The sequence below is a fragment of the Cryptotermes secundus genome, unplaced genomic scaffold (assembly GCF_002891405.2).
Source record: "Cryptotermes secundus unplaced genomic scaffold, Csec_1.0 scaffold369, whole genome shotgun sequence".
NCBI lineage: Eukaryota > Metazoa > Arthropoda > Insecta > Blattodea > Kalotermitidae > Cryptotermes > Cryptotermes secundus.
Genome location: NW_019725844.1, coordinates 2,062,139 through 2,076,711, shown reverse-complemented (window position 1 = coordinate 2,076,711; position 14,573 = coordinate 2,062,139). Strand labels below are relative to the sequence as shown.

The window sequence follows — 14,573 nt, the reverse complement described above, 5'->3', positions numbered from 1 at the left end:
CCCCCCCCAAACAGTCTGCATGACAGCTATCTCCTTACTCCACTCCCATTAGTTGCCACCTTCTATATAACCCCTCTGTCTCTTTGCATTCTCTGTTTCAGTCTTGTTATCTGCTTTGTAGGCCTTCTTGTTTTGGTCCTCTTTCTCAGTTCACTTTCTATTATCCTTACTGCAGAGTGATAATTCCTTTTAGACAGTTTAACATTTATGATCTGTGGGATGACATTAAAGTGACAATAGTACGTATCTGCTAAACAGTTAGGAAGTTCTTTTCAAAGACAGAGGGACAAGAGTAGGTCTCTTTTGTCAGTATAGAAGGTTATTCAACAATGTCTGAAGCACTTCATGTTAACAGAGGAACCTGACTTTTCACATCTGGTAAAACTGAACAAAGCACTGTAAAGAGATACAAGTGGATGAAACTGCAGCAAAGAAGGGACATCATGACATAAGATTGTCCCCCCCCCCACCCAATTGCCATTTCAACGCAATTAATTAATATGGACAAACATAAAGGGGAAAGTAGCCAGGCAGAACACTGCATTAAAATTAATGACACAGAGAAGCTCATGAGAGATGTGACTGAACAGGCCATGCTCGACCACTGGAAAAAGGCTGTAGAGCACATGAAGATCACTGAAGAAGCATGGGTAATAGAAGTATTGCCTGAAGATACAGTAGATGAAATGATCATTTCAACAGGCAACAATTTTTCAAGCAATTTCCACTGGATTGCAAAGTGTGTACCCCACAGACAGTGACGGACTGTGATCTTCATCCTCTGGATTTATGACTCAATGTTAGGCCTGCTTTTGGTGTTGTTCTGCTGTCCATCCATTACTGTAGTTTGGTAGCCTATCCTCTGTACTGGTAACCACTCATTTTGTGAAAATTATATTATGATGAGCATACTGTATCTTCTCCTCTAAAGGCCTTCAATATTCTATATTTTGAAATTATAAACCTTATAAATTCTCTACAAGTGATATATATATGATGACAGAAACAGCGACATCAGCAGCGACTCGAAGCACAGAGCAAATGATGCTCGAGATGGTTCAAGTTCGTGCAGTAACAGGCATGACCAGAGTGGTTTGAACGGCTGTTGTACTGCGATGTGGAAAGCAAATGGAAAAAACTACCACATTATTACTTTTCCTGGATAGTCTCTTTCCAAAAACAGAGATACCACGTATGCGAGAGGTTTCCTCTGGAAACAAAACAAACCAGAGGGGCGGATAGAAGTGACCAGAAGACGAGAAAGAAGACGTAAGAAGATGCTGGATGACTTTGGGGACAGAAGAGGATATTCTTATTTGAAGGAGAAAGCTTGAGATCGCATTAAGTGGAGGAACTGTTTTGGAAAAGACTGTGGACCTGTCGTCTGACAGATTACTGATGAATGAATCTGTAACATGTCTTCAGTATTCAGGATTCTTATATGTTCATCTACATGTGAAAGGGTCTCAACACAAATGTTTTTAAATACTTGGATTACCGGGTCTGTCATGAATTTCCATTGGTGAATAATAAAATTTAATTTTATCAAAATAAAATGAAGTTTACCACATTCTTTCAATTATAATGATTATATCAATGAATGGCAATTAAACAAGACAGCTCCATCCTTCTGATGTGGCTAGGTGGGCCTGGTTATTTTGTGAAGTTCACTGATGAATAAGGTTATTTCAGTTTAATAAAATAAATTAATAGATCATTCACCGTTATACTTCTTCAATGACAACAGCTATTAGAACAATAAATACAAATTCGCCTGAGGCAGGACAGAGCTTGAGCAGCTGACAGAGGGCAAGATGTGCAGTGTAGGTAGGGTGGGGCAGGTGATACACTGTACCTCACACTACCTGTGTTGATCCTTTCACTGACTCTACTGTAGTAGAGGGCCTGTTGTTGTTAATTTCATACCATCACTAAATGGCAGTTTTAAATACCCTCCCTCCCCTAAATAATACCAGATTTATGAACATACAGTAAAACTTGGTTATAGCAACATCGGTTTCTGCGACACCTTGTCTACTGCGTCAAATATTCAATGGTATGAACTAATTCCTCATAAAGCAACTGTTTTTATACCTTGCTTAGTACGACATGCACAAATGCATCAACCTCGTATGTAACGCCATTTTCATTCCTGAATTTCTCTGATATCGTGGGAAAGTTCGATGTGTCTGCCCACCCTCACTTTCTCTACTTGCTGACATGACTGTCCTGGAAGAATACGACCACGGGCTGCAAGAGGAGCGTGGGTTTTATGCGGAAACAAGGGTGTGGGGTGAGACTGCGTGAATAGTGCAAGAGGACGCGGCAGGTTAACTGCATTCCTTTCCTAGAATCTCGTCTAACAGGACCTCACATTGTCTACTTACCCTATAGTGTTCCTGCCTAAACCCAGAGAAGTGCAGTAGCGAAAACATGGCAATGAAAAGGAAAGTTTTAAGCATTGAAGAGAAAGTTAAAGTGATTCGTGAAATATTGTGTGTATTGTCAGTGAAAAGCGCTGTAATATGTCTTTGATATTACACATTTGGGCAATTCCACGTTAATGTTACGTTAGTCTGTACTTAACTACGTATTTCACTAAAAATGCAATATTTTAACTCGGTTTTTGGTAGATTTTTACGTGATAACATAAGGCTACTGTGGAAGTGCCCATTTCGGTTACAACGACATTCGTTTATAACGACACTATTTTTAGGTCCCTTTGATGATGTTATAACCAAGTTCTACTGTATATATGATCTCCTAAACTATTAAATTTCATAAACGCACCACTTCATCAGTTACTCATATGAAAAGCATTTTAGTGTGTTACCATGTAATTANCACTATAGGGTAAGTAGACAATGTGAGGTCCTGTTAGACGAGATTCTAGGAAAGGAATGCGGTTAACAACCTGCCGCGTCCTCTTGCACTATTTACGCAGTCCCACTCCACACCCTTGTTTTCGCATAAAACCCACGCTCCTCCTGGTCGTATTCTTCCAGGACAGTCACGTCAGCAAGTAGAGAAAGTGAGGGTGGGCAGACACATCGAACTTTCCCACGATATCAGAGAAATTCAGGAATGAAAATGACGTTACATAAGAGGTTGATGCATTTGTGCATGTCGTACTAAGCAAGGTATAAAATCAGTTGCTTTATGAGGAATTAGTTCATACCATTGAATATTTGACGCAATAGACAAGGTGTCGCAGAAACCGATGTTGCTATAACCAAGTTTTACTGTACTTGTTGTGCTAAATAGACATTTTCTGAACAAAATTTGCAGGCTTTTATTTAAATACTAACTTACAAATTTCCAAAATTATGTGTGGAATGTAGTGTAGATGTCACTCAAAGGTCTGAACATGCTGAAACAGCTGAACCTTTAAGAGTCGGCATTTAAACCCCCCACGACTGCGCTGCTGCCGGAGTTAATTTGACATTGCCCTTTTAATATTGTAGACTTTCAGAAAAAACTACATATTTTCCGTTCTATGCAGCTTAGAAATACGAACTAAAAACCACCTGAAAGAGAATTGAATTTCCTACAATATACCTATGGCAATTTTTACAAATAAAAATTAACTGTGATTGTTATGTCATGAAATTCAAAATATACTCTCTATTATATGTGTAATGAAATTCCAAAAGACTTACCCATAATTTTTTCTTCAAACTTGAGACGTCGTTATATCCAAAATACATTGACACTATACACCAAAATGTTTGGTCAGACTGTACACAAGTTTCAACTCGTTGCGTCGTGTAAGTTTACGCTACTATAGATACTGCGTGCGGGAGAGCAGAAAGGCAGAGTTTGCTTCTGCACGTTTTGAAGGTCACACAGACCTCACTTCTCATACGCTCGTAGACAATCTGGTTCAGTCTCTCGCTTAGCGAACAAACAGGAAGTTATTGTTTATATCTGGCTGGCCGGACAGTGTTGTCAATGTTCAGTTCCAGACGAATCAATGAACAATCTTGGCTTCCCCAGAGAAACAGTCCGCCACTGACTCACAAGCTGATAATTCAGACACTCACTAAACACGTCACACTTCCTTGAGAGCTACAGAAGCAGTGATCTGCCCGCACAGAGGAATGTTGGGTCAGTTTTTCTGTGAAGAAGCTTCCACTCTGTTTGGCTGACCAAGTCACAAACAGTCTTACCTACATGTAAACGAAATCGAACCCAGTGCCATGATGAAGGGTTTCATTGTTCAGAGCCAACAACTGGACCTCTGACTTGAACTTGCGTGGGTTTGTTTTGGTTTCAAACTCAAGGTCTAACCGTCAGCACTTGTAAAGTGAGCACGTGTCTTGCGTCCAGTATACTGGACTTTCGGCATCTTCGAGGTCACAGGTACCGTCCGGTATACCGGACTTTCGGTCGTTAAAGGTTAAATATATGGAATTAAAAGGTATGCTGTTTGAATGATTTCCAAGTATTCTCCTCTACATCCTGTTCTCAGACACTTTCAGTCTATGTTCCTCCCTTAATATCAGAGGCAAATTTTACGAATAAACAGAAATACACACAATATTGTCATTCTACATACATTAATATTTATGCATTTAGAGAACAGATGAGAAGATAAAAGATTCTGAACTGAATGGTAGCAAGCATTACTTGAATTCAATCTACTCTTAATTTCCACTTGAATCAAATCCTGATTTGTTACTGCCATCCCCAAATATTTTAATTATATCAAATTTTCAAAGGATCTATTAATGTAAATTTGTCCCTGTGCTTAATTAATTAAGCACTAGGCCATGAAGACATATTAGGGAGTGGAGCTATAGCTCTGTCATTCTTGACCTTGACACTAGATGGAGGTAAGTGACCAGCTTCATGCCCCAGCTGCTTTACTCCTGGGGAAATTGCCAACAGTGCCCATTCGATAGGAGGCTGGATGGGCCCAAGAGCTGGTATGGACACCGCGGAGAAAAGAAAAATCTTGTCCCTTCTGGGAATCGAACACCAGATGTCCAGCCCACAGCCTCAAAGGATCTATCAGCTACCTTTATGTCAAAATTTTGCCCTGCAATCTGGTAATGAGACAACATATTCTTAGCATCTCTATGTTTCTTCTAGACCAACCTCCTTACTAGCATCAATCAGAGCTTCTGTGTTTTTCATTGTGGTATACTGCATGATAAATTATTTAATGTATGCAATTACAGAGTACATCATCAGGTTGACCTCTGATACAGACCTCTTGAATGAGACATGTTATGGATGTTTCTGTGGTCCTCCTTGCTAGTTATTGGGTCACCATCTTCATTGAGGTTCACATCAGTCCAGCTCTCATCATTGGAAGCAGGTTTATTGTCATCTAAGAGAATTTCATTGTCCATACTGTTCTCTGTTGTGGGATTTAGGTTGATGGAATTCACCTCCTCAACTGAATCACCACTCTGTAAACAAATTTAAAATACTGAAGCAATGTTGTCCAAAGCAATCAACTTTCACTCCTATAACATAAGCTTCTATGGAAAAAGGGAAGTCACTGTCTAAATTAAGTGTTATATGGTTAAATATTATTGAGATAATTATTTTAACAGAAGTAAAATGTATTCATTGATAAAGATCAGTCACATATTCCAAAATTGTAAGCATGAAGGTAAGGAGGTTCTGGGAAGAACTAACTGCTTACGTTCGTTTCAGTATAAACTGAGACTCTGATATGACAGTTTGAGTGGCCGTAGTGTTGGAACTACTGATAAGAGATATTTATTAAATATGCAGTTGAGATGGCCTCAGGTGACATGAGACACACACCAACACTGATGACAATTGGTTAAGGCATTCATGTAACATTAGGGGTATTACTGATGATAGGAATTTATACTGTACACCACTGAGAAGGCCCATGGTGGCATTATATACAGACCACCACTGATGGTAATCAGTTCAGGCATTCAACTAATATTAAGCTTATTACCTCAACCAACTGAGAGGCAGCGTTGGTATTACTGATGGGAAGGATTTATGAAGTATACCTTGAGATGGCTTGATGTAGCATAATACACCAAGTTTCATGAAGACAAGTTCAGGCATTCAAGCAATGTTATGGTTTTGCCTCAGAAATATGAGAAGCTGTAATGTTGGTGTTACTGAAGGGAGGGGTCTAGGATGTATTCTGGTGACGTGTCATACATACCAGTTTTCACAAAAATTGGTACAGGCATTCAAGCAACATAAAGGTTTTGCCTCAGCAACTGGTATTACTGATGAGAGGGATTTATGAAGTACACCGTTGTGATGGGCTCAGGTGCCATGATATACATGCCAAGCATCATAAAGATTGGTTCAGGCATTCAGAAGTTGTTAGGGGGACACAGTACATACATACAGACAGCAAGGTGGTCTCATAAGACTACTTCTATTCCTTCAAAATAAGGTACATAGGATAAGAATGCTTCAGAGGACAACAAAACAAGAAACAGCCTAGCCTTAAGGAATTCAGGTTCTCACAGTGGTGGTTATTAAAAGTCCTATCTTGACGGAGGTAACAGTTCGTAGCCCACTGAAAGTCAAGAGGCATTTCAGAGGAACATGTCATCTCCATCTTCAGAGTTGAAGAATAAGCCAAGCAAGAAACCAGCATAAAGCAGGTAACAAGCTCTGCTTGGATTATTCTATGACTGATGATGGAGGCAATATGTTCCTCTGAAATGCATCTTGACTTCTGTGGACTACATGGTATTATATCCCAGAAGATAGGACTCTTCAAATTAACCTTCATTCTGTCATTAATATAGTAAAGAGTAATGTCAACAGATACAATGAAATTTGATAAGAAAGCCAATGAATATTTTAAGTCAGAGAAATCAATAATACAAATCTTGACATATTCACAGAAAATGCTGACAGTTGCAATCACATCTGTCTAGAGAACCGACTAGCTGCAAGAATACATTCACAGAAACTAAAATACTGTAACACTATAGGTTCTCACAAGGGTGAATATGATGATTCCTGTTGTCTTGGATGTGATTCCATATGTTCTGACAGATATTAACCAATATTCTGGAGCAACATACCGCCACCATCTTCAGAGAAGAAGTCAGTAAATCTGAGCAGATTCACATAGCAGCAGACTCATATTTTTGAGGTGCTTAGTCTTAATCTCAACTGGGACACCCACTATCCTGACATGAGATTTTTTTTTGTGTTTTCCTCAAGCACATCAGGCAAATGCTAGGATATACCTTGCTTAGGCCACATGCACTTTCCTCCAATTTATAATTTCTCAGTTGTCCTACCATTTGAACCTATATAGTCCAGCTAATGACAGTATCATAAAATAACCTACTAGAAAAAGAGCCAGTGAACACAGTGGTATATTCCAAAAAAAGGTAATATTCAAATTACAATGTCAATGACAGTACAGATTTCTTAATGGCTATTATATTAACTTAACTATGAATGTGCACATTTAACCCATTTGTAGTTATGAATGGAAGATGGGGTCACTGGATTTTTTCAATTCACCTAATCCTTCCAGCCGCACTAATGCCATCCAGCTTACAGCCCATCACTATATTGAGCTACCCTGACTCCCATATTCAAATCGTAGATGCTTCCAAAAGCACGATATAAAATAACAATTGATCTGCAGGACTAGAATTCTATGCAAAAGGAAAGTAAACTTTAACTGTTCTACTCCCTGCTTTTATTATTTAGGTTACTTTTTCAGTGAGGATATGTCATACCCTATACAGAAAAGTCTATCACAAAACCAGATGAACAAAAATTAAGTTAAATAAAAGCAATTAAAGGAATATTTTTATTAAAACATTGTATTTCCTTTTACATACAAAATCTCTGCTTTAATCTGGCGCATCCCAAAATTTCTTAAAAACACAATTCCCACTGCTTGAGAGGATTACTGCTACATCTGCAGAAACGCATACATATATTTTATAAAAGCCACACAAGCTAATGTTTTCCTATAAATAATATTAAATGCTATGAATAATGTTTCAGTTTAAATAAGTGAAGAAAATAGCCTGAAAGAAACATCACGTGGTAGACACAAGCCCAAGCCCTGTCATTAAACATTTTATAGGCATTTTAATACAGAATTATTCAATGAGAAGATTCCACACACAATCAAATTATTAATACCTAGGTACATGCAGTAGCTTTGCAAGCAGCTCACCACAACTCTGTGGATTTCCATGCACGCTATATGTGATAAAAAGTACACATAGGAAAGTAAAATAAGATTAAAGCAGTTCTAGTGTACCTCAAAAGTGACTTAGGCAACACTAAAAAATGCAAAATATAAAAAATATGAAACTTCACATATTTTCACCCAGTTGGTTTCCATCATCATGAGAGTAGTGACAATCCTGTGCCATTTAGGTATGCTCTTCTACGTTAGGGGTACATTATGCAGTCTTGTAGGAGGATACCACAATTTGCAAGAATCTACTGGATATGTCTACTCTAAAGACAGAGGCAACACCTTCCTCAAAACACAACTAACTACGTATAAAATTACATACACTCTCACAATTTAGAAGACCAGAAGACCACTATCTTGAATTCTCCCCACCAAGAAAACTGCAAATATCATATGCCGTGGCATGTTCAATATGGCTACTAATGAACACCAAAGAACAGGAACAACCTGTCATCTGATTTTTGCTGTTATGGGGATCTTCAAATTAGTGAAATTTATATAATAATGATAGTTCAGTAAGACGGTAATGAACCTGAGTAAAGTAAACAGATAGATGATAAGTTTTGAAGTAAAGCAGACACATTATTAGTGATGAATGTTCTGGGCACCCATCTACTGTAACATGTAATGAAGTTGAGGAGCAGATCAATCAGCATATCCAAGACAAGTGAGGAATCAGTGCTAACAAAACTGTATCTAAAAACACAATTATTTATGGAAAAAGAGAAGCACAAATGATTTGAGACTCAATCAAAAACATTTTATTCTGATGCAATCAGAGAACTTGTTGACCACTGGACTAAAAAAAATTATGAAGATCAGAATATTACTTTGTAAAAATTTGTAATAAAAATGTCTCTAATTCTTTATTTATTTTCATAATCTTGGTAATTCCAGTCATGCAAGGATGACACACCTTACAAATTTTTATTTCATATCTTTGAAATAATCTCCAGCAAACTTAGGTCTCACTAAAGAGAAATTATCATAAGAGACTAAGATTCACACGCAGCAATTGCTTTCAACTGGAGAAATGAAAATATTGTTGCCAATGGCTTAATTTATATCACTTCACAAATCGTACTTAGCATTTTACTATGTGTATTTTGAAAAAACAAGTGGAAAAATTCTTATTTTAGAACTTCTGATATCCCCACCAAAAAGTTTGTGTTGAACATTCCTACTTCTTCTCCCCTCATTTCTTCCTGAATTTAATGGCATGACTGACTGATTAGTGAGGATGAGGACACACAGTTTTGAGATTAGGTGCTCCATCCCTCACAAAAGGGAAGCCCAAGATGTGTTAAAAGCCCTAAATCCTCATTTGAACTAGTTCATAAACTGGATTTCAGGTTCCCATAGTGGTGACTAATAAGAGTACAGTCTTATGGGTTGTAATGCAGTGTGGCTTGCAGAGGGACATACTGCCTCCATGTTCAGGGCTGAAAAGTAAGCCAAGCAACAAACCTGCATAAGCAGGTGACAAGTTGAGCCTACTCAGCTCCTATGGTCATCCAACTACTTGGCATTTCAAACCTGGAGAAGTTACTTTCCATTATTTCATATACTCTCATGCATTACTTTCAACTTTGAATTTTCAGTGTGGTGATAATCCTGCCTCTTCTATCAGCATGACATACACAAGCATGAATTATATTATTGTAAATAAACATGCTGAGATATGATGATGATGATGATAATAATAATGTAGTATGTAGACTGTTGTTGGGCAACCACCCATGAGATAAGCAAATATACAACAGCCTTTACTGAATATAGGCTTTGCAAACAAACGTGCTTCCACAGCAACACTTGAACTATAACAATGAGGAAGAGTGTTTTCTGTGTCATCCAAGCCGATATGTTACAAGTAGGACAACTTGGAAGCCTCAGTTAGTCACTCAGTGAGGTGAAGAGTAGTTGGTTGGTGAGTGAGTCAGTGAGTGAGTGAGTAAGCAAGTGAGTGAGTTAGCGGACTGCTGAGGTTCAGCCATTGTGAGCTGTTGCTGTGAGAAGCTGGTAGCTGAGGCTGGGGATAGTTCAGGAACCCAGAGGAAGGGGAATGTCTGCCGTTGGAAGCTGCTACTGAGCAACAGCTAGTAAATACATGACTGGACACTAGGGTATGTGCGTAATTGTGAATTGTAAAGTGTAGTCATGTGCTGTACAAAGGAGTTCAATAAATCCAATTACCAATCCAAAACCCATCCATAGTTATTCCATAAAAACATGACAACAATAACCAGTGCAAGACAATTTTATTCTACTTGTACAATGTGTGAGAGACAAGGCAGTGCTTCTCAGAAAGCCAATTACTGTTTCTCCAATCCACAAATCAGGAAAGGTTGAGAATAAGAAATGTGTGCTACTACATTTTTGGTTAGAAACAAAGTTCTGGTTACTTCTGAATGCAGATTTACAGTCAGCATAACTCTTTCAGGTATTTTAAAAATGTTCCTGCATTGTACAAGCACACAACAGAGAAATTAGTGTATGGGTACAAATGTTATAAAATGAAAGTGTACATACATATTCTGGAATGTGACTGGTACCGATAATGTTAAGTTGAAATTTTATTAAAGACAAAATCTGAGCTGTCATGTTGTTGAGACTTTGAGCTTTCTTTCAAAGTTCTCAGTTCTAGAAATTTCTGGTAGCAAATGAGGAAAATCATGAAAACCTCAACTAGAACTGAGATGAGATTCAAACTGGATATCTCTCAAATACAAGTCTAGAGCATGAGTGCCACACCACCCAGCTTGGTAATCCAAATAACAAAGCCATGAGATACAGAGGACCGATCTAATCAATTTTCTTGCATTTTTTGTTTGTTTTTGTTTTTGTTTTTCATATCCAACTTCACTTATAAATAAGTACCACAAATCCATCAGTTATTCTCTGTCTAGTTTAATCTTTGCTTAACATCCATTATTTATCATCCGTCAATATTGCAACACTCTTCCATTCACTACTCAATTTAGTTTAACATTATACAACTTGACACTACATGTTTCGGCCCCAAACGACCATCTTCAGGTGTCTTGATATGTTACAATTATTTTATTAGATTGTGTTAAAACTGCTACACTGTCTTAGTTCATGTTAAAATCACACGCTGCAGTCCTATTTTTAAGGTAAAACTAGATAAAATCCTTTAAGGTTTCTATTATACGCACATTATTTTGGTGCATATTGTTTCACCTCACACAGGGTGTCGTCCATTGTTCATAAATGTATGTCTGTTCAGGGTGTTTTGTCTCGGCAGATTGCTCCTCACATTTNTTTTGGTGCATATTATTTCACCTCACACAGGGTGTCGTCCATTGTTTTGTCTCGGCAGATTGCTCCTCACATTCGTAGCCTACTTTTCAGTTATGACTGTCATATGACCCTGGTTTGCGCGTTTACTCCACAGTGTGTGGTGTTGTCTTTACTAGTTTGGGGCCGAAACATGTAGTGTCAAGGTGTATAATGTAAAGCTGTATAATAACTAAAAATCTGAGTGGTGAATGGAATAGTGTTGCAATACTGATGGACAATAAATAACGGACGTTAAGTTGAACAATTGCAACGGGATGCTGATATACACAATCATTAATCTTTGCTGCTCCTGGCTGGGAGCCATCACTGTTCTGTCTTGTTGTATACCACATCCAGGAATATTGCACCATTACAATTTACTCAGGCAAGCACATGTGAGTCTGAGCTGTACTTCTGAGGGTAGAATGAACTAAAAATAATTTGAGTAACTGTATATGGTGGCAATGTATGCAGATGATCAATATAGCCAACATTAGCTGTTCTGATGACAGGCAAATGTGATCACTGAGAAAAGCGAGAGAGAAGAGGCTTGTATACAGACAAACACTGAAGGATTGCTTTCTCAGTAAATTACCAAACAAACTGACATAAAAATTAAAATTTCAGGTATATATTCACTATACATGAATGAACTGAGCACTTCCATAGCAGAATATCTGGAAGACTTACATACTTAACCTGCCATATGATCTCAAAGGTCTTATGAATGAACAGGCATGATTTAAAATAGCACTGAATCGATAATTAAATACACATTCATTCTACTCTGTTGATGAATACCTATTGTCTAGAAAATAACTTATGTATCTTTAAACAGCCTTGTGTGTAGTCACTGTGTATTCTTGGTTTCTCTTGTGTGAGAACTCAGTTGGGTCTGTACATATGTTTTGTATTTATATGACATATTCCACATCCTAGTGTCATTTTGACTAACAATGGATCCATGGTATGCAATACAATGTAATGTAATGTAACTTACAAAACTAATTTATTTTGTATCCTCAGTTTAAAAATTGATATGTAATACAAATAAGGCAATTATTATTGTAATTATTGTAATTACAAGTTATACCACTTATAAGAGGAATATTTATGAATATTAGTTTGTTATCCTGGGATGTACACTAGAAAAGAAAAGATAAAGTCATATATAGGGAATTTTATTAGTGACTGTGTTATAACAAAATGGCTGTGAAGAAATGAATACTATCACTTTCAAACAGTGCAGCCCTTTAATACAGAAGTTTGAGCTACACACTTAGACATATTTCATATACTTCTTAGGTTACCAAAGTTTTCATCTCTGTGACTAAATTATTTAAATGATTAAGGTATTTTTCCCCTCCATAAAATGCAGCATGGAAAATTGTTCTTACAACCACTGGTGTCTGTTAAGTCATCAGCTTCTTCACGACAATATATCTAGGGATATGTTTCATATGAATTTTGTGCCAATTAACCATGTGATATGGTTGACAAGCAAAACAGGTTTCAAGCTGTCACTGGCATGCAGCAAAAGTACAAAGCTGTGTTTACCTTATTGGAGTGCAGGTTAGGGGGTGGTAGTCTGGCATATCTCTGCACACCATCACTTGGATCTACATCGTAAGGATGATTTAGCGAAGACGCATGCGAAGATGCTCGCGACCTTGTGCTACCCTACAGTATTAGTAACAATTCCCTCTGTTAGATAACTATAAACTACAGAAATTTTAGAAAAAAGAGAGGGGTTGTTTCTTATTGAACTCCATTGGGCTTCTGTTACAACAATCCCTTATTTAGAAAAACAGTTTTTTGGTGTGCTTTTGGTACACACACCCATACATTTGAAAACCTATTCCAAACATGGCTCCCATTAGTCAGTAATTTCCCCCTATAAGTGTTTATCATCATTCTCTTTGACCAAGAACTTCATCAATTGTATACCAGTAGAATTTGGTTACTCAGTATCATTACAGAGGAACAATCTGTATGATACTTTCCATACAGAGAACAAGATGGAAAACATACATGCCTCTTTGTCTATTTTTTATATTTAAAATCACTGGAATATATAAAGTGGTATAGAATCAGAAAAAAAAAGAACGTTATATTTTTAGCTCCTCAGGAAAAAAGTAAACAAGCTTTCCCATGGCAATGTAAAGAGGACTACATAATTTATGAATAGGTGTATTATTCATGATGGATTTTGACAAGACTTTGTCTACATTATGTTCATTGTTTAGTCCTTTGTTGACCCTGTTTAAGCAGACTACATACCGGATTCAACCCTATTATTTAAAAAAAAAACACCGTATCTCACGAAAAGAATTGCAAAACTGACGCCAGTATGTAAAAGGAGCACTGCCCATATATATTGTTGTCATTCCAAAGTAATCTAACAGTACCACAACCTTAAAAGGTGTATTACCAATTGTTATATCAATCAAAGCCCAAAGGAATATGAATTACTGGTCCAGTATTAGTACTAGAAGAGCCAAGGCAAATATTCTATGCTAGTTAAGAGACAGCCATTTCATATACAGCAAAAAATTTAGTCACTAAATGACTAAGGAACCTCAACCATAAATTATAAGCAATGACACACCACACAACACAACACGTTCTCTTCTTACCTTAAGGGATGGTGGCCCACTAGAATGAGTGTCAGGATCTGCCAAAATGGATGAATTGTTCTCATCAACAATAATCACCTCATACTCTCCATCTTCCTGAGACAATTGCTGACAAAGGCCCCTTGGTTGAGCTGCAACATGTTCATTTCAAATATACATTAATATTCACAATAATTTTCTAAAAATCAACAATTTAAATTTAATCTTACAGCATATTATGCCTTGACATTTCATTACCACATAGCCCCAATTCAGGATGCACTTTGTACCTGTGAACACCTCCCAAGAAATTGACTGTGTATTATACACACACATTTCATTCTATGATATGCAAACACTAACATGCCTTTAAGTCCAAGCCCATTCTATAACATATTCCATTAGAACTTTTCACCAAAAATGAAAACATAATTGTGATTAGTACTTCTGAATTAAATGCATTC

General features: G+C 37.3%; 1 protein-coding gene across 1 annotated transcript in view; it reads right to left on the bottom strand.

Annotated features, from left to right (window-relative positions):
* Positions 1–14,573, bottom strand: part of LOC111863698 (neurobeachin) — a 554,452-nt gene that overhangs the window by 12,525 nt on the left and 527,354 nt on the right. Inside the window, exons 30-32 of the mRNA XM_033751163.1 lie at positions 14,131–14,261; positions 13,052–13,174; positions 5,216–5,417 (exon numbers count right to left, since the gene is read on the bottom strand). Coding sequence (XP_033607054.1) covers positions 5,216–5,417; positions 13,052–13,174; positions 14,131–14,261 — 456 coding nt within the window. The remainder of the gene's footprint in view (positions 1–5,215; positions 5,418–13,051; positions 13,175–14,130; positions 14,262–14,573) is intronic.